We start from the raw sequence: 20,977 nt of genomic DNA, 5'->3' as shown, positions 1-20,977 counted from the left end.
ATTTCTAAAGGATCATCCTTTATTGAAGATCATTATGCCATTCTTACACTCAGCTAATATAATACAATACATTCAATAGAATAAGTCAGGTAGGTATATTTCGTAGTATTCTGGAAGGTAAAATCGGAATCAAGTTAATGGGTGGAGAAGCAGCATACATACTTACATGCCTGTGATGTAATTTGTTACATAAATAAGAATTATAATACTACTTTCATCTGGACTTTCTTAGCTATTGTTTTTGGTTAAAATGTTTAACTAATGAGTCTATTTATATTGCTTCAGAATGTGAACCAGTAAATCCAACTTGTTACCATCATAACCTTCAGAAACCACAGAAATTTACATAAAATGCAAGAAAATATGACATCGTTGAAAAAATTAAAATTTTAAAACATGTCTAAATTTGTCTGTAAACTTAATAAATGGATTAATTATCCAAAAACAATAGAAATGAATACCAACATGCCATACCTAGCACAAAAGATTAAAATTTTATGAGGATTTCAAAATTGCGGTAACCTGCAAATGTTCCGGGGCCGACAGCAGGGTCTAAACATTGACCAAAAAAATTTTTTTTTTGCATGCCTTCATTTTTCAGGCATACACAGATATTTAGATATCCCCCCAATTGAAATTAAAAATTTGCCCCAAAAGGGCGCAGCTTAGCACAACATAAAGTTCAGCAACGAACTAGATTTATTAGCATGAAACACGAGAGGAAAAGGTTTACTAAAAGGTATAGCCTACTGTACTAATGGAATGACAATGTTTTGAAAATGGAATGCAAATACTAACTTGATCATACGCTTGAAAATATACCTGTTAAAAGTAAAATCATTCATGTTTACATCAATTCAACAGCACGTCACAATAAATTTAGGAGTTGCTGACATCCGTAAACAGCCCTTGAAAATACTTACGGAGAGACGTTTGATTAAGTTTTCCACTTGACATTTCTCCCTTTTCACTACAATGTCGCAACTTATGACTAACCTGCTTTCAATTCGCTGTAAAACGCCGGTTTTCGTGTTGTAAATGAAACAAAAGATGCACATACTCCCGCCTTTGATCGGGTTTATATGGCAACGGCCGTGTGTGCGCAATGTGGTTTGTACCAGCCCTTGTTGCGTTGGTTAATGTTAGTGGTTACCTCGGGCCGAGACTTCAAGTTCATTTTCACAGCGAGCGATTCACTGCAGAGGTTTCGACTTTCGAAAGCGACATCCAGTCTGTTTGCAAGTGCATAAAGCTAAACGCACGCTCCGTGTCTACATAGCAAATTGTGTTGTTTTTGGGTGCGTCTGCAGACGTTAAATCAATGTAAAATGACAGATTTTGTTGTCTGGTGTGGGATTGTAGCATCGCTGCTCGTTCTGGTGATTATTTATCGCGAAGCTGTTGCGGTTTGCATTTAAAAAATGTTTTCCTGCTGCCGATCGCTAGTTTATCTATTGTTTTATGTATCAATACAGCATAAAAGTTGCCCCCACGCAGAAATATGCGTGGGGGCCGGGCCCCCACGGGTTAGGCGCCTATGATATTAACTACCATACCAACATAAGCATGTGTATTGTATTATATTATAGATGTTACCGTACTATTTGTAGCTTTCTGAGGCTTCTGTGTACCGTAATGATTTAAAATGGTGCTGAAAGCACACGCTGGTTTTTTTAACCGCTTTACTACATATTTTCTGGACCTGGGTTTTTTTTGCCTCATCTGGGTTTTTTAGCACACAATCTAAGTTTATTGGAAATTTGTTGCTGGCATCCCTGGTCATTGACCAATGGGTCATGACCAGGGTGGCATGTTTTGAAACACCAAACCACTCCTGTTCATAATCAGTGGTGGGCACTAGTTACTTTCAAAGTAACTGAGTTACAGTTACTTTGCTTAAAAAGTAACTAGTTTCAGTTACAGTTACCGTTTTTTAAAAAGTAACTAGTTACAGTTACAGTTACAGTTACTTTTCAAAAAAAATGGTTGCATGTGAGTAGGCCTACTGATCTGCAACTACTCTTCTTTGCATGAAGTACAAGTTGAAAAATACATGATAAAGAGCAAGATGATACTTTGTTCGTAGCTTTTGCCTAACTACAAAACAGCGACCACTCTGCTAGCTGTCCGCATACTATAATGCTTCTAAGAATCCATAATCTAACCCCTAAACGTCCGCCTTCCGGATATGAAACAATAAAAAATCGAAAAAATGACATGCACAGGAAATTCTGTGCTGATAAGCAGTAGGTCGTGTCAATATTTTGATACGGGTATCTAAAATGAACGAAGAGGCACAACATCAATTTCTTTTCAGAAATATCAGGATTTCAAAATGTTGATTGCTAAGTCCAGCTTGCTTTGGTTTCAAAATGTCCTTTCCAAGCGAGAGCAGTCCTTCAACAACAGCACTGGAGGGGATAGGGGTATTGTATCGCAAGAACAAACGCCTCATGGCGTTATTGGGGAGTGCATCAGACGTAACTGCCTTTGTTGGGTTACGTTCGAGAAATTCATTTTAAATTTTTGCGGCACTCGCTTTCTTTTTTTTGTGTTTTCAAATAACGGAGCAAAAAAGTCATCTGTTTCATGCCTGTCAACATCAGCAGTGTCACGGTTGCTTGCTGCATCGTCGATGTTGAAATTGCTGTGGTTCTGTAATAGGTTAACTATTTTGAGATATAGAGCCGTCTTAATTTCTTCACCCTTGTAAAGCCAAGAAAGTTGGAATTGTGGGTGAAACGCAGCAGCTAGCTGGCAGATACTATCATCAAAAACATGGCCAAATCTGTTTTCCAAAGATTCCGCCAATCGAGTAAGAAATGGCAGGCACACAGCCACCTTGTTGCTGTTTCGAAGTTCTTATAGTCTTTTCCTCGTCATACCCATATAGGCCTTCTCTTCTGATTGCAGAATGTCTAGAGATTGGCATATTGGTCGCATTACCAGTGGGGTTTGTTTCAGTCTCACATACTTTAGAACAGTGGTTTTCAACCAGGGTTCCGCGGAACCCTAAGGTTCCGCCAGTAAGTCTAGGGGTTCCGCAAGTTTACATTCAAATCCGAGAGTATATTTTATTATTATATGCATATTGTTTAAATATACCGGTAATCAAATATTGATCAGGTTTGCCACTATTAATAAATTTGCTGCACTGAACTTCGTGTGTGTCTGTCAAACACACGACCCAATATTAGACTTGTGCAAAAAACACCAAGCTAAGTTTCTCATTGAATTTTTTATGAGATTAAATGTAATTTTTTACAGTTTGTATTTTTATTGTACCGGTACATAAATAATTTTGAACATGAGTATTTTAATTTTATTTTATTAATCAAACTATGTTTTTTGCATAAGGCAAATAAATTATTGAACAGGGGTTCTTCGAGCTTTTGGAATGTTTCGTTGGATTCCGTTCCACCAAAAAGGTTGAAAACCATTGATATAGACAGAAACTTATCCATTTCGACGTTCGACCACTGAGTCCTCGTCTACCTGTGTTCAAAGCTATAGGCCTATAACCACAATCTACAAAAAAAGAATTGCTTTACAAAAAAGAAGAACCTGAAATTTCTAAAAACAGGCAGCTAAGTGGGGGAACAAACAAAGGATTGTGGCGTCACAGACATCAACCCTTATAGAACACTGCGAAATTCTATCTCACAGTTTACACAGCTCCTTTCTGTACACAGCCTCGCTTCTTGTCGCCGAATGCGTATAATCTCTTCCAAACAAATAATTTGACCATTACAAATAAACTGATAAACAAACGACCAATTTTTGTTTGGGAAATTAAGTAACTGTAACTAGTAACTGTTGAAAAACGCTATAATAGTAGCTAGTTACTGCTTATCGTTACTTTTTCAAAAAAGTAACAAAGTTACAGTTACTCAAAAAGTAACTAGTTATGTAACTAGTTACTTTTTTAACTAGTTACTGCCCACCTTTGTTCATAATAAACATTGAACTTGTGTATTTTGTTTGCAGTAGAAGTTTAAAATAATGTCTGTGAACTACTCTGCCGGTTTATCTTCATACGAACACAAAGGAAAATGTGGAATGCCAGAGGTAGGTTGCAGTGCATCGCAAATACATCAAAAGAAGTGCTATCTTTCTTACAATTTTTCTTCTTGCTAAACAAACTAAGGAAAGTGGAAGTAATTATTTTATGAACCAGATTAGTGTTACTTTTAAGCTATATTTAAAAAAAATAATGGTAGCCTGCACCCTGCTATGAGGCATTCCATTATAATTCAACGAATCCAAATAACCAGTAAGTCTTCAATTTTCATGACTAAAGCATATGTCATAGTATGCGAAAAATGCATCTCGGCAAAAAAAATTTTTGAAAATCGAACAAGCGGCTTTCGAGATATCGCGTTCTGAAGTTTTGTGGCTGTCACTAGGTGGCATTGTTGATGTTCCCAATGTTTTTTGATTTTAGGGTTATATTTTAGGTAGAAAGTCGGTTGAAGTGTCTATTCCACCATTTTTCATGAGGCAGAATTCAAAAATGATGTCAATTTTAGTCTACAAGAATTAGCTAAGGAGTTGTGTGGCATTTAAAAAAAATTGGTAGGACCAAATGCCAACCCCCAAATTGTCATGTGGGTAACAAGATATCCCAAAATTTTTTTTTATTCTGTAAAGTTTCTTGCGTATACTTCATGATAATATACTGTTTATTTATGAGACTTTTGTCCTTTTTGCACAATGCAACCTTTTATCAAAGACTTGCATGAGAAGTTATATGATCTATTAATGCAATATTTGAATAATGCATGCTTATAATGTCACAATAACAAATTACAGATTTTCCCAAAAAACTTTTTTCATAGTGAAAATTGCTCAGGAAAACCAGCCCTTGTTTCAAAATTGCAGTCAAATTTTGTTTTCCCGGGCAATTTTCACAATGAAAAAAAGTTTTTTGGGGAAGTCTGTAATTTGTTGTTGTGACGTCATAAGCAAGCATCATTCAAATATTGCATTAATAGATCTTTGATATAAGGTTGCATTTTGCAAAAAGGACAAAAGTCTCATAAAAAAATATTATACTAGATCATGAAGTATATGCAAGAAACTTTAAAGAACAGATTTTTTTTCGGGATATCTTGTTACCCACATGACAATTTGAGGGTTGGCATTTCAAGCCTTAACCCTTTGATTTTCAACCTTTTTTTGGAAGTTAACTGCTCAAGGGGGGGCCGTTTTTGGATCAAATTCAATCAGTTGTTACGTGTTATCCGCTGGTGCTATTTCAACAGAAGTTGCACTGGTATGAAAAAAAATCATTTGTCTATAAGTTTGAAAAATCTTTATTTCAAAATTTTATATGTTAAACTTGATATTTCAATTTTTGCAAAGGTACCCAAAAACGACAATTTTGATTTATCTTGCCGCTGCTTAATTACCATGCTAATCCGATTTCATGCAAAGTTCTGAATAACAAAGAGGTCGATCAACCGCACGAAGGGTGTGTGCGGTGTGCCGAATCATTGCATTGATAAAGATTTACGCCTTGCGAGCAAATCTTATTGTAGGCTACTCATTGATTCTAAAATAGTTACAATCAGAGTAATATTGTTACACGAATTTGAAAAAAAAAACTGCGTTTGTTCTTTTACATTTTTGTCCTAAACTAATGCTTTCCAAAACTCATGGCTAGCTTCTAGTTTTAGGGAACAAAACTTCTCATAAGTAACACCTTAGCCTGCTTGAATAGCTGTTTACATCTTCGTTTGTGTATTTTAGGTCTACAATTGAGTTTGTGGTATTAATATTTTTAGTAGAGAGAAGACAATTGAACAAGTTGTTGAAATTATCTGAAATTTCTAAGTTCAAATTAGGTGCTTTTGAAATTGTGGATTTGTGTCAAGTCGCATCACGAATATCATGCAACCTGCATCATAAGTCATTTCGCTTACGGTTGTTTATAAACATGACTCATAAATTACATCCACAAAAAATACAGCATTTACATCAACAAAGCTAAGTTCGAAGCTCACTTTTTATTGAAGATTCTGTCAATCAATTTGAAAATACATTTTTAGTCCGCCAGCGTCGAAACAATGCAACAGCGAATTGAGGATCATGCGTAAACAAAAGAAATGTGAAATAACCCACAGTCAGCAAATCTACATAAATTTAACGTTTACAAATGTTGAATCAATGTAAAAGGACTGAATTGCTGAGTGACTGGGTCCTTATTGTTTGAAGCACAAAAAATACGCCTATAGCCGACAACATCAGCAAGGCAGCGAAGATGTTTCTGGCCAAAAAAAAATTAACTTTTGACTTCAAAGATAAAAATGATTATAACGAAGCTTCAAAGTTTGTCGTAAAAAATATTGCAGAGACACAATAAACATAATCATTTTGTGCCGGATTGTGAGAAGACTTCCTAGATTCTTTCCAAACATTTGCATGATTGCAAATTATTTTCTATAACTTTATATTTCCAAAAAATGGCTTCTTTGTTGAAACAACGTGGCTACAATTCTATAAAAAATTCATAGGCCTACTACATTGAAGTAATGAAATGTTTTCTAGTGATTTTGCTGATGACGTTTTACAACATCCGAGAAGTAAAAAATAATAATAATGAATTATTTTACAAAACCGTGGTTTGCAAGCGCTTCACAAAAATTGTTGGGGAAAAATTTACTATTAGACGTAAAACGTTTAAAAAAAAAAATTGTCGGTCTATGTATTTATAATGTTTATTACGCTGTTATCGAATTATAAACTGCCTGTATTGTCTACCTTTGTAGTTACCGGCCAGCTTAGAGCAGCATGCAAACTACGCGTTTATGGTATTTGCATCGTGTTATGATTCTCGAAAATTTCCCACAAGGTCTTTATTTTTATCATGATATTTTTGTGCTTTTTCTGTCCTAAACTTGAAGTCATTGTGCAGCACAATCCACATCTGTTTTTAGACTCAGTCTTCATTGAAAATCTTTTGTGTGGTGCATCATTTCAAGTAGTGTCTTTCCCTAAACTGTTACACAAACCGCCCAGAACCAGGTTGATTATGTATCTTACAGCCGTTGAGAGCCCGTTATTGTATGTGTGGAATTATTAGATGTCTGACTAAATTCATGCCAAAGTCGAGCAAATTCTGCTTTCGGGTCCTTGCCGTTATTTACTGTATTTTTTGTTGATAAGTTTAGGCAGCATTTTTCCAAGATAAATGAAGACATCGGTATTGTTCGTCACTTAGATTTAGTTTTCTCAGCATTATTTATTCATTCTTTGATCCACTAGTTTGTCTCACTTTTGGTATAATCGGATCGTTTATAAATGGCGTGTCTTCACAATAGCCTGCCTCTTATACATTGGCGTAACGTATTTAGATGTTGAATCAATGATCAAGAAAGCTGATTCGTTGTTTGTTTTATGTGACGCCTAGCTTTATGCCTCGTCTACATTACAAAATATTTTGTAATGTATATTTTGTAATGTAAGACAAGGCATTATCATGTTTATTTTGAGCTCTTTGGAACAACACACAGTGCACTGTGAAACAAAAATGCAAGACATAACAGCAAGTAGGCAACATAAAGCAGGGAAGGGACATGTAGCCATCGAGTTAGCTGCTACGTGTAGCCTAAATGGAGCCTATCTCATAATTTTGAGTGTATCTTACAATTACTGTTTGCGAAAACGCTATTTCTCCGGCTTCTCCCAAAAGCATTTGCAGTGATACATTTCCTCAATTGCAAGTTTTGTCAATGAGAGCATTTCCATAGAACGTTTATTTTGAAACCAGGTTTTTCGTGTCTTTACCCAAGGGAAGATTTCTTATTGCAACGTTTTTTATTCGTCAATGAATATTATCTGCTTGAAACATCTGTTTTGAATAGTTTGTGGCCTACATTGCCTACTATTTTGATCATGGATTGCTACTGCTCGTAGAGCTGATAACGCAAAAAAACGTTTGCTATTATTGTTTCTAATTAACAGCTTTGTGATCACTGGCTTTTCTTTTGTGGCATAAGAAATAACGCGCTTTGTATTATTGAGGTCAAACCGAACAAAGGAAAACAAGAGGATGTTTCTCTCTGCTCGCGCATATCGATGCACGAAGCAATTATGAGCTTATGGCTTGTCATCGCAATGTAATCCATTTCACGCTTTGCTGGAAGTTAGCTAGAAATAGCAAAAAATCACCAAAATCTTGAATTTACAAGAAAACTACACAACTTTTAGCATCAAATTTAATATCATCAGATCCGCCTGGCAATTTTAGGAAAAGTCAAGAAAAACCAAGTGCATGGCGTTACTGTGCTTCAAGCAATCAAAGGAAATATGAGGGGGGGGCCAAATCTGGCCTCCCTTTGAGGAGCAAAGTGTTAAAGCAGCCGGCGGCCATCGTGGCCATGGCCGCTAAGTAGTGCTTGAATGACCGCCGGTACTACCTCCTCGGTCGGCCAAGTTTGGCCGCCGGTTTCTTTTAGCCAATTATTTAATTTTGCAATAGAATAATCGTGGATTAACTGTCGAAAATATGTAGTATCAAAGAGTGACGCAGAATTAGGTCAGCACGTCATAATCACCACTGTTGTATTGTGCGGGAACATTTGCTATTGTATGGAATATCCAGCTGTGATCACCAGCGCTGTACGTCTTGTTTGTAATTCCCGACGTTTATTATAACAAAGTCTTAATCCGAAGTGCTAATTTACATCGGCTGGCAATATTGTCGTTTTTATGTCGATTCAATGTTGTCGGACATTGAATCGTTGGTAAAAAGGAGAACTAGGTTAGTTGACATCGAAAGAGAAAACACGTGTCTTCATAGTTGAGAAATGTTCATGCTATGGGCTAGTGACTTCACACCCTCAATGGTGACATCATATCGGTATAAATGGTCAGGTTTTATGAAAGGCGGTATGCAGTTGAAACAATTTAGTGTCGTTAGATGGTCCCGCAATACTGGATTACAATCCCGATAAAGTAGTTATTGCGTGGTACAACGATTCTATTGCAAAACATCGCCCAAACTTCAACAACGTTAAGTGATCATTTTAGCATTATTGCAAGTTTAATTCTATTTACTTGTGCTATCGTTATTTGTATTTTGGCCTCCAAGCGCGCAAATTTGGCCGCCGAGAAGGAGCTCCTGGTAGGCCACGATGGCTGCCGGAAAAAAACACGAGTTTTAAGGCCTGCATTTGGTCCCCCAAATTTTTTTAAATGCCCCATAACTCCTTAGCTAATGCTTTTAGACTAAAATTGAGACCATTTTTGAATTCTGCATTATGAAAAATGGTGGAATAGACACTTCAACCAACTTTCTACCCCAAATATAACCCTAAAATCAAAAAACATTGGGAACATCAACAGTGCCACCTAGTGACAGCAACAAAATTTCAAAACGCGATATCTCAAAAACCACTTGTCCAATTTTCAAAATTTTTTTCGCCCAAGTTCAAATTTTGAACACAACAAAATATATCAAAACCAACACCTTTTGAAACCTAGTGGTTACATTTCTTTCTAAAATTTGTTGAATTATAATGGAATGCCTCCCATGCATAATATGGCATACGGTACAGTACTTGAATGAACTTGGTTGCCAACTTATTGTATGTCTCACAATCATTTGTCAAAGCTAGGGATTTCAAAGCATGAGTGTTAGCAGTAATTATTGTTTGTATAATTCCTTTGTAACATTTTTTACTAATCCCTATCAAAGTTTTCAAAATTCTTACTAATTCAGAAATCCCTCTTTTCAGGTTTTTTTAGCATAATCAATCATCAATCATTTTATTTTTTGTCATTAACGCGTCCGGGACAAAAAAGATACTAATTACAAAAATCGATATAAACCTACCAGCACGTTAACGAACGGGAAAAGGTGGCAAAACCTTGAAAGGTTTAAAACGTGCCTGAATGAAAAATTATGTAGTAGGCTATATATCAGTAGTTAGCACGGCCACAAAACCCAAAAAAAACAAATAGCAAAAATAAAACAAAAACAGAGAGAAGCACACATGTAGTAATGAATGACAGCCTAATGAAAAGTGTTGTGGATTGAATTTGCCAGTTCCAATATTGATGTGGATGAGCAGTCATAATAATAATAATAGAATGGAGAAAGAAAACCAGACATAAAAGAAACCCATTCTCAGACAAAAGCCCGTTTCAATGTGGCCCAGGAGAGCAGGTATTGAGCTCTTTCTATGGTTAGACTGCACATCACATAGTGGGTCTGCTACTATTCGGTGAGTCCGATTCGGTGAGAGCCTTTTTCGGTGAGAGCTCTATTCGGTGATTTTTTTGAATTTTTTTTTTTGAAAATTATCGGGTACCGTAGCCTAATTAAAACCCCTAACCCAAAACCCCAAAAACCCAAACCCCCAAAAAAAACCAAAACTCCCAAAAAAAACCAAAACTCCCAAAAAAAACCAAAAACCCCAAAAAAAAACCCAAACCCCCAAAACTCACAAACCCCCAAACATCCCCAAAAACCCCCAAACCTTCTAACCCCAAACCCCTATCCCCTAACCCTATAACGGCAATGATAATTAGGCTACGGCGCGCAATAATTTAAAAAAAAAAACTTACCGAATAGGGCTCTCACCGAAAAAGGCTCTCACCGAATAGGGAACTCACCGAATCGGACTCACTGAATCGGGCCATTCCGTCACATAGTTGCCTTTAATCATTAAATTATGCTGATTATATGTGTAATATCAATTGTGCTAAAAGATTTTAACTTGTTTATCCACATCAAAATGTTATTGCTTTTTTCAGATATTTGATACGATAGATCTTGAAAAAAAATGTCATCAATTAGTTGATCTCATTCAGACAAGTAAACTGACAGTTGTCCACTCAGGTATGGCGTGAGGGTATGAAAGTAATCATCTTAGGTACACACTAATATGTTTTGTTTTGCACAGTTGCATATTGGATAAACCTAACTGACATGGTTCTTTTGAATGTACGTCATAACTATAATTTCTCGGTACGGTATTAAACATTGAAAAATATGAAAGATAAGCAACTTTTACTAAGCAATAAGCATATTGTATTGTTGATAATATTTTAGTTGCAGTTTGCTAGTTGTTTAAACGTTGGATAGAACTTTTTAAGACACAGCTTTAATACATATCAGACACTTGTTTGTATTTTTCAGGTGCTGGGATAAGCACGTCAGCTGGTATTCCTGATTTTCGTGGTCCAAAAGGAGTGTGGACCTTAGAAAAGAAAGGAAAATCACCCGAGTGCAGTATTACATTTGACGATGCTATACCAACTTTTTCACATAGGCTTCTTGTCATTTTAGAAAAATTAGGTTTGTAGTGGTAAATATGAAGCTTAGCTGTGTACATAGGCGTCGAAATAGGGTGGGCCGGGTGGGCGGCGCCCACCCTGCTGTGAAACGAGGGTGGGCAAAATATGTTTCGCCCACTCTGTTTTCATGACACTTATGAAGTGTTCGTTACAATTATTTCCGTTTTTGTTAAACGCTGAATTATCCAACCAACTGCAGCGCAACCTCTTGTTTTACGCAAAGTCTCTCGCTAGGTATCCGACGGAACAAAGCAATTCCGCAACAACGCTGTATTAAAAAAAGGCGGTACTCACTGCATTGTTGTTACGGCAACTGCCACACGCTGGCAATTCCTGGTGAGAGAAAGCCACGTTTGATGTTTTCTCCTAATGGTCTTACTTTCGTTGCGTCACAATCAAACTTTAGTTCCGGGTAAGGGAATATGACATCATAATGAACATGACAATTAAATAAGCGATACAAACTAAAGACTTACTGAAACAATCGCTTTTTACACAGCTTTCCTCACAAACTTGTTGCTGGGTATAGGCTAAATTGGGGCACCGCGCGATGTTGTCATTTCATTATTGAAACTTTTAGTTAAACATGAAGCAAAGTCAAACGTCTATTCGCGCATTCTTAAAGCCAGCTTCCAAAGGCGTCGAGATGATAACGCTGAAGAAGTTACGTCCAGCACGAATGATAGTAGAGATGACATTGATGAAGAAAGCAGTGCTTCAAGGATGGACAGTGGTGAAGTCAATGTCTCAGGCAATGCACTGGTAGTTGTAGAAGACAGTATGAGCCATGGATCTCTACCTGCTCCATTTGACGTTTCCGGCTTGGGAAAGTCGTGTGTTGCAACGGAAGCTTTTTCCGAATTCCAGTGGATGCGTCTTAACCCTGATGGTACTTGTTACTGTAGCTGCTGTTTGTGGGCCTCGGAAAAACAATCGGTTATCTGCCGCAGACTAACGGAAGTTGTACAGCAGCAATATCCGCACAGTCAGCAGTCACCTGTCCGAACATTTTGCGGCAAATCCGAAAGCGCCACTTTAAAGATAACAGGTCACGAGGCTCTTTAGTCTTTAGGTCACAAAGGAAAACATAAAAGAAATTTGTTTAGTTTAGCAGCGCTCATAAGATCGCAAGGCTCAAGAAAGAAACATTAAACCTATTAAAGCTTAATTGCTGCAGCGACGCTGAACGCAGTCTTTGCGAGAAAGACTAACCATTGCGAATTTGCGAACATACACATTCAATGAAATCTGTTTGAAAACTCTCAGAATTCCTCTCTTCTAAGAAAAAATCGACGCCTATGGCTGTGTATCTGATCTTTAACTATAAAGGGAAATGTTAAGCAATTGCTTTCTTAGCATCATTGTGATTACACTTTGCATAAAAGTAAAAATGATCTTTAAAATGCAAACTTGGCCATTTATGTAAATAGAGTCATTTATAAACTTTGCTACATTTACAGGACTAATTCAATTTGTCGTCTCTCAAAATGTGGATGGATTGCACATAAGATCGGGTTTTCCTCGGGATCGTTTAGCGGAACTTCATGGAAATATGTTTACACAGATATGTCAATTATGCAATAGGTCAGTACCGAGACATGTGGGCGTGAACCCCGTGTAGATTTCCTATTCATGTTGCTTTTATGAAAACTCAGTACCAGCAGCATAAACTGTAAATATGTTTGAAATCTAATTTCATCCACTTACATATTGTTTCTGTGCAGAGAAGCTGTTATGGATCACGTTTCTCCTACGATGGGTCTTAAACCAACTGGTGAAAAGTGTCCATACAGAAAGAAAAGGGGCAGGTACACCACAATGCGTTGGCTTTTATTACGGTACTTTGCAAGTTGTTGTGTTTGGTTATCTGTGTGCACTGCTTTGTGGGACACTTTGGAGCATGTAACACGGTGGTATACAGCATTTGTTTGCTTTCAGTTGTCGAGGTCTGCTTCGAGACACCATTTTAGATTGGGAGGATGCCTTACCTGATGATCAACTAGAATTGGCAGAAAGATTTTGCAAATCAGCGGATTTGTCCATAGTAATTGGATCGTCATTGCAGGTACTGTAGTTGACAAAATTCACAAAAATACTTAACAAATTGCTCTGCTTTTCTTACAATTATTTTCTATTCAGATCGTTCCAGCTGCTAACTTGCCCTTGCTCACCAAACGGAACCAAGGAAAGCTGGTTATAATTAATCTTCAACCTACCAAACATGACAAAAAGGCGGATTTGCTAATTCATGGGTAAAATTAGTTGGTGTTAACTGTTTAGCATTTAGCTATTCATCATCATCATCATAATCCATCGTCGGTTTGTTCCCCACTAGTGGGGGTGGCCGATTGTTTCCGCGCAGCAATTGTTTTAATCCCTTTTCTCCATTTCACCCTGTCCCTTGCATCTTCCTCCTTCAGTCCGACTTTTTTAAATTCATCCTTCACTTGTTGTTTCCACGTTCTTCTTGGACGACCGCGTTTCCTCTTCCCATCCACCTTTAGATCTAGTGCATTTCTAAGAAGACTTCCTTCCTCCCTCCTTATCACATGTCCATACCATCTTACTCCATTTGCCCTTGCCAGTTGGTCTATGGTCTCTCTCATCTCTAGCATATCCAACAACTCTTCAGTCCTTTTTTCCCTTCTCGTTTTCACCCCACACATTGCTTTCACCATTGACCTTTCCGTTCTTCTCAGGATTGCCAGTTCACTCTCTCTCAATACCCATGTCTCGCTACCATATAGCATTGCAGGCCGCACACAGCTCCGATATACTTTTCCTTTCATCCTTAGTGAAAATTTTCTGCCATGCAACATTTCCCCACATTCCCTAAACTTTGCCCAGCCCAACCTTGCCCTTGTTGTCACCGCTGCTTCACATCTACCACTTCCATTTATCCGATCACCCAGATAACAGAAGTCTGTCACTGTTTCGATGCCATGGCAGAACTCATCATCATGGCCTTCCACTTCATTCCTTTCTTCTGCATTTCCCACAAACAAAACACTTCGCCAATCTTGTTGCGGCTCTCTTGACATTAGCACATCTTGCGTGTACCCACTTTCCACATTCCTTGCATTGCATTGAATTTCTCATCACTCTCTTGCCACATATTCCACAGGGACAACTGTTCCTTCTGCTCCACTCACCATCACTTGTTTTTTCAAGATTCACCTTCATACCCTTGGTTTCAAATGCTTCTTTCCATTTCTCAAACTTTCTCTCCAGTCCCTCCATACTATTACTTGTCAAGACCAGGTCGTCTGCATACAAAATTTCACTCAATAAGTCCTCCCTCACTCCTTCAGTTACAACGTCAACCACAATAGCAAATATCAGAGGTGACAAAACTGGTCCTTGGTGTACACCAACCTTCACAAAAAACTCGTTTGAATAATTTGATCCAACTCTCACTTTTGTTCTTGCAACCTCATACATAGACATCACAGCTCTCACTAATACCTCCGGTATACCTCTTTTCCTCATTGCCCACTCCATCACTTTTCTTGGTACTCTGTCAAATGCCTTTTCTAAGTCAACGAAACACATATATAGTTTTCTCTGCTTCTCTCGGTATTCCTCTTGCATTCTTCTCAATATAAACAGAGCATCCACTGTACCTTTTCCTGGCATAAATCCAAACTGCATATCATTTAATTTCACCAATGTTCTCAACCTCTTTTCTAGTATTCGCTCCACAATTTTCATTCCATGCTCTAGTAGTTTTACACCTGTATATGCACTGCAAATTCTCACATCCCCTTTTCTCTTGAACAGTGAAACAACAGTAGTATGCTTCCACTCCTCTGGCATTCCCTCTCCATCTAATACCCTTTGGCTAAGTTGTAGCATTACTTCAATTCCCAACCCTCCACTTGCTTTTATCATCTCTCCGCTCACTTCTGATGGACCGGCTGCTTTATGCAGTTTCATTTGTCCCATTGCCTCCACCACTTCATCACGAGTAACCTTTCCCACTGGACCCTCCACCAGATCAACCTCTGTCATATGATCCCATACATTCTCCTTATTCATAACATTTTCGATATGTTCCTTCCACACTTCTCTGCTTTCCGGGATGAAATGCAACTTCCCATCTCCACTGCTTATACATCTTCCCCCTACAATATCTTTCCCATCCTTTTTCATTTGCTTTATAAGTCTAAATACTTTGTGTTGGCTTTCCCCCATTTTATTAAGTTCCTCCTCAGCACCATTCTTCATAGCTCTTGCAACAACCCTCTTTGCCTTCTTTTTCATACTCTTATACGTTTTATTCTCTTCTGACCCATTTTGCGCCACTGCTTGTATGCATCTCTTTTCTGTGAAATCGCATGCTTCACCTCTTCATCCCACCACCATGTGTCTCCACGATCCCTCCTCACTTTCTTTTTCCCACATACTTCATCACATGCTGCTAGGACACCTTTCTGAAATGAAGCCCACAAGTCCTGCGCACTCATGTTTGCCAGCTCTTTTGCTCTTTTCACAAACTTAATTCTCGTTTCTTTTTCCTCCAGTTTCCACACATTTCTCACAAAAACTCGTTCTTTCTTCACAATTTTCTTCACTTTTTTCATATTTAAGTCTCCTTCTACTAGTCTATGCTGCAACTCCCACGGAATTACTTTCACATTCTTCAAGTACTTTCTCTGTTCCTGCCCAACCACAATAAAATCAATTTCCGACTCATGCCCTTCTGAGCTGTAAGTCACCTTCCTTTTCTCATTCTTTTTAAACCATGTGTTGGCAATACAAAGTTTCGTTTCATCACAAAATTCAAGTAGCATTCTTCCTTCCATGTTTCTCTTCCCAAAACCATACCCTCCATGAATGCCCTCGAACCCATTTGCTTGTTTTCCAACATGTCCATTAAAATCTCCTAATCCAAACACCAACTCTTTTGAACTCCGTAAATCCCATTCCTCTGCCAAAACATCATAAAAACTTTCCTTTTCTAAGTAATCCCTACCACTTTGAGGTGCATAGGCACAGATTAGCCTCACTACCTCCTCTTCAAAAGCAAGTACCATTGTCATCACTCTGTCATTCCTTCTTCTAACTTCTATTACTTTCTCACATAATTCCTCTTTTACCAAGAAACCAACACCACCGATTCTTGTGTTATTTCCTGACCACCATAACTTATATCTCCTCCCATTGGCACCTAAAAACCGCGCTGACTGTCCCCTCCATCTTACTTCTTCTAGGCCACATATATCCACCCTTCTTTTTCTTAGTTCTTCACATATTTCAGTTCCTTTACCACACAAACTTCCCACATTCCAGCATCCGATTCTAACACCATAATCTTTTTTCAATGTTTTTTTTGTTTTCTCGGAACCCAGAGATTCTTCGCACCCCTTGCCCATCTAAGGGCTGCTGGGGACGAGGGGCCATTTTTAGCTTTTGCTGTATTTAAATAATATTTTGGAGCATAGATTTTCCAGCCGGATGCCCTTCCTGACGCTAACCACAGTTATTGGCAGTGGGCCTAGCCTTTACCTAAAAAGTATTTCCTGCAAGGCAGCAGGATTTCTAACAAGTTTTAGCCAACCAGTCGAGGTTGTTGCCCATGAGGTGGGACGTGGACCCACTTGTTAGTTTGGTGTGTGATCAAGATCAGTGTTCCCCGAGCCGAGACCCATGGTGTATTGGTGTAACAATCCATGGCGACTGCCCAGGGTTCAAAGGTGCTACTTGTACCCCACACTTACCTCACTACTATTGACTCTATTATGTTTAGTATTTATTTCTTCACCGCTTAATAGTCTCTTGATTGATTAAACAGACTAAAAATATTTGAAGACTCATAAGGGTTATTTGGCGAGCTAAAACAATCTCCAAAGTTTAGTTTATTCATTACCGTACTAGAGTTTCTATCGTTTCCTTGCTCTAGGAACGTTTTTGCGATGGACCTTAAATTATAGTGAACGAATGTTAATAAATATTGTACCTATGAATGGCCCAGTGGGTAAATTTGTTTCACATCTTGTTCTATTATTTTCCGGGTATAATAGCCACTGTAAGTGCCAAAATGTATAGATAACGATTAAGGTTTCTAGTTGTTTTCTGAAAGCAATGATTTGTTCTTAAACGTAGTTCAATTTGCCTTGCCGTATGTTTCTCAGGCGTGCTGATGATGTTTTGAAGATGGTAGCAGAAGGCTTAAAAATATCCGTGCCCGACTTCACTGGACCAGGTGTGTGTTTGACTTCGTCCAATCCAATGCCGGAGTTACTCTCCAAGAGTAAAAAGATAATAGTCAGAAAAAGAAAACACGAACAACTCCTTGAAGAAACTTTCAAGTCAGAACACTCTGCTACTTTTGAAGTTAAGAAAGAAAATGGTGAACCAGCTCCGAACAGCTTTAACCCCACCGAATTATGTCCACAAAATCGCATTATTGGGGGTGACAAAGATACCGGTTTAATTAAAAATGAATTAGTTTGCACAAACTCTATTCTTACTGAGTCTGTGCCTTTTAAGCAAGAACCTTGTGATGTTGTTGATACTGATTTGTAACAAGCACTGTTTACGTAGTGGGCTATATAGATCAACCCGGTTATGCCACGCTTTTCACGCATTGAATTGGACACATTTTCTTATAATGCTCGATGATGTTTTAGGACTTGAGGCTGATTTATGCGATGATACGACATGCTAATAGCGGTATTCATTTATAGCTGGGTGTTGGTTTTTGTTTGAGTATACGCACACGACCAAACTCAACCTTTTGTATTACATTTATCTGTTCTTACAAATATATTTAGTTGGCGAGCTTTGATTTTGTCGTAATGTTTTTCAAAGAAAAACATAACTTGATTAGTGATTACGGTATCAAAGTCATTGAGTATTTTTAGTTCATTTGACGAACACCGTTTGAAGTCACCAAAGCTTTGTTTACCTTACCGTACTTAGGAGATTATAGCGTTTCATTGGATGATTACTGATTAGTAATGTTCTGCAGGGAGAACTATTTCAAAAACTTTTTATTCGAACAATCTCTCCAGAAAACAGTTGAAACAGCAATCCTAATCTTAACATCTAATTACAAAGTCTTGTTAGCATGGGCTACACTAATATAGCTTCTTGTGTGAAGACTGCGCTGGACCCCCATAGAAGTAATGGTTGTCATTTGTTTTTCTATCATGCTCATTTCTTTTGTTTCAAAGTAGGTTTGATTCACTTCTACCAGTACTTTATAATCATGTGCGCTTAAAAGTAAACATTTGAATGTTAGTCTCCGCTAATTGTGTCCTTTTTGTTCTGCTTCAAAAAAGCCTGGTCTTCATCTCGAAATATCAGGGTCGACCAGTTGTCTACAGCAACTCTCCATGACTCAGCGACCTGTGTTAGAATATGTCCAGTTTCTCCGTATTGTGACATGTGAAAATATCTGATGATGTGTGGTGAAGGGGACGACACAGGAACTTCCAAGATTTGAGTTACACCGTTAGCTGCTACGTCTTGTTTAGTCTGAGCCTGTTTGTGTACACAAGTTGATTTTGTAAAGCCATTACTTCATTTATTTGATTTCGAAACAATGACGCTTTACAATAACATAGTTTTATATTTTTCAGAAAATTTTTAATTTTGATAACTTATTCAAACAACAGCTGAACATAAATTCGTCTTTCTGTGGTAATGTCTGTATTTGTAGCTGTTGGAACAACTTCCTTCGATGCCTTAGTAGAAACTGTAACAAGCAAGCCCATCAAAGAGGTGAAATAGTCCTAATATTAACTAAAGGTTGTTCAAATATTTTATTTAATAAATACCCTTTCCCCTGCTGTATTCACCCATACGTCGCCAATCTACATGACGTCAGATGCCTTCTCTGGTAGTCACCCCTCCCAGTATGTGTCAAGTATGAATGGGCTAATGAAAAGTTCTTGATCTGTTAGAACGACAAGGGTTCCTTTAGTTATAGAAATTAGGGGGTCACTGTGGCGATGTGTGCAAGAGGTCCAGGATAATCAAAACTAGTTTTGTTGTTTAAAAATTGCTTGGGAGTAACTCAAAAAGCTTAACTGCAATAACCCAACATTTACACGAGGCCCTATAATGTTCTTGTAAATAACGTATCCAAAACTAGCTAAAATCTTTATGGGGCTAGAAACTTTGACTGACGCCAGCCATCTCATTATCTGCCCATTTTCAATACTGGCTACGATTCTTGCCGCATACCTGCTACCCACTGTGTTTCTATTGAAGGTACTCAAAGCCAGGGGTTACAAGGCACTGACCATTCAATATGGAAGAGGAACATCTGAAGTAAAGAATGTGATATCGCCCAATTTTACAGTTGAAGCTTATAGGTACAAAGATTCTCTCTCTGACGATATCAAGAATGCCACACTTGTGATAAGCCATGCAGGCATGTAAAACTAGGCTGTGTTGGTGAAAGTATGGATGGCTGGAAGAAACGTTTTACTACACTAAGCTTACATCTATTGATATCATCACAGAATCTATAGTAGTTTCCAATAAACAGTACTATTATGAAGTTATTCCGTGTTTAATTTGGTTTTATTCAATTCCGCCGTCAAATTGACGTTTGTTACCCTACAAAAAAGTAATACGGATCTACGTCATTTGCATTTTTACCCTCCTCAACTGTATTGGCACATTTAAAGTTCCACTTATCTTTCAAATTAAAAGAGTCTCAGACATGTCTTCCAACTGGATCATCTTACTCTGTTGGAATTGAACATTTTTTTTGCTATGCAGGCGCTGGAACGTGTTTAGAAGTTTTAGAAGCGAAGAAACCACTGGTGGTTGTTGTCAATGAAAAGTTAATGGATAACCATCAATTCGAGTTAGCTCAGCAGTTGTGCAAAGACGATCACCTTCTCTATTGCACGTGCAGGTCACCAAGTCCTAAAACGGATAGATATTTTTGGTATAGGCCTACAGCTACAAAATTAGCACATTCAATGTTTGTCGTATCCAGGCTTACACCTGGTGGTTGAAGATTTAGATTAAGTGGACGAAAAGGCAAGGAAGCCAATCTTTGTGTCCACCTTCAGGCATGCCTTTAAGTGTCATGCCAAAGACACAGCTGCATGCTCTTGAGCGGTGTCGAACCAGCGCCCTTTCGAACGTCGTTCCAGGGCTCTCACCACTCGGCTATGCAGCCGACAGCACATTCAATTAACGACATAGACCATCATTGATAGCATTGTAGTCCGCATAATCAACTGAATTCATGTGCGACAGAGATCTTCTTTCATGCTGTAACGTAGGTAAAATAATTTTATTCTACTGCTTTTGTGTGAACCGTACACAGACGTTAAAGTAATGTAAAATGACAAGTTTCGATATGTCGGAATTACTCGAAACTGATATATTTTGTACTTGCAGCTCGCTTTTGAAAACTCTTGAAGAAATGGATTTAAGTTTATTGAAGCCTCTTCCCCCACCAAACACATCAGTGTTTGTCAAACAATTGTTGCTGCACTTCGGTACGACGTGACGCGCGGCCTAGTCTGTTTATATCAGTTGCTATGCAGTTTCATTGACGCAAAATGTGCACTAATATACCATTAGATGGTTGTTGTCATCATGTGCCTTCTCCGATCCAAAGGTTGGCTGACATTTCCAAAATGACGCTTTTACTTGACCGATTCTTCTTTACTTCATTGTCATTGGTTATTGTCAGCGAATA

At 38.0% G+C, this 20,977-nt stretch overlaps 2 protein-coding genes across 2 annotated transcripts; both read left to right on the top strand.

Annotated features, from left to right (window-relative positions):
• Window positions 1-3,991: 3,991 nt before the first annotated feature.
• LOC145779347 (NAD-dependent protein deacylase sirtuin-6-like) lies at window positions 3,992-18,553 on the top strand. Its single transcript, XM_082590909.1, has 8 exons — window positions 3,992-4,068; window positions 10,762-10,846; window positions 11,147-11,305; window positions 12,765-12,888; window positions 13,029-13,112; window positions 13,243-13,369; window positions 13,444-13,556; window positions 17,439-18,553. The coding sequence occupies exons 1-8, from the start codon at window positions 4,003-4,005 to the stop codon at window positions 17,830-17,832; spliced, it is 1,152 nt and encodes a 383-aa protein (XP_082447035.1). The 5' UTR covers window positions 3,992-4,002; the 3' UTR covers window positions 17,833-18,553.
• LOC145779348 (UDP-N-acetylglucosamine transferase subunit ALG13-like) lies at window positions 17,855-20,799 on the top strand. The gene is made up of 4 exons (XM_082590910.1): window positions 17,855-19,032; window positions 19,525-19,687; window positions 20,041-20,179; window positions 20,674-20,799. Exons 1-4 carry the CDS (start codon window positions 18,955-18,957, stop codon window positions 20,783-20,785), a joined length of 492 nt encoding a protein of 163 aa, XP_082447036.1. The 5' UTR covers window positions 17,855-18,954; the 3' UTR covers window positions 20,786-20,799.
• Window positions 20,800-20,977: the final 178 nt, after the last annotated feature.

The sequence above is a fragment of the Aplidium turbinatum genome, chromosome 11 (genome assembly GCF_918807975.1).
Source record: "Aplidium turbinatum chromosome 11, kaAplTurb1.1, whole genome shotgun sequence".
NCBI classification, from domain to species: domain Eukaryota; kingdom Metazoa; phylum Chordata; class Ascidiacea; order Aplousobranchia; family Polyclinidae; genus Aplidium; species Aplidium turbinatum.
This window is presented reverse-complemented; position numbering and strand designations above follow the sequence as displayed.

What these genes read in the sequence shown, in the direction of transcription:
- LOC145779347 (XM_082590909.1), top strand. Translation starts at nt 4,003, where the DNA reads ATGTCTGTGAACTACTCTGCCGGTTTATCTTCATACGAACACAAAGGA. An exon ending in TGTCATTTTAGAAAAATTAG is followed by an intron (nt 11,306 to 12,764) that starts GTTTGTAGTGGT and finishes CTACATTTACAG; the next exon opens with GACTAATTCAATTTGTCGTC. An exon ending in GCGGATTTGCTAATTCATGG is followed by an intron (nt 13,557 to 17,438) that starts GTAAAATTAGTT and finishes TATGTTTCTCAG; the next exon opens with GCGTGCTGATGATGTTTTGA.
- LOC145779348 (XM_082590910.1), top strand. Translation starts at nt 18,955, where the DNA reads ATGTCTGTATTTGTAGCTGTTGGAACAACTTCCTTCGATGCCTTAGTA. An exon ending in ACTTGTGATAAGCCATGCAG is followed by an intron (nt 19,688 to 20,040) that starts GCATGTAAAACT and finishes TTTGCTATGCAG; the next exon opens with GCGCTGGAACGTGTTTAGAA. An exon ending in CTTCTCTATTGCACGTGCAG is followed by an intron (nt 20,180 to 20,673) that starts GTCACCAAGTCC and finishes TTGTACTTGCAG; the next exon opens with CTCGCTTTTGAAAACTCTTG.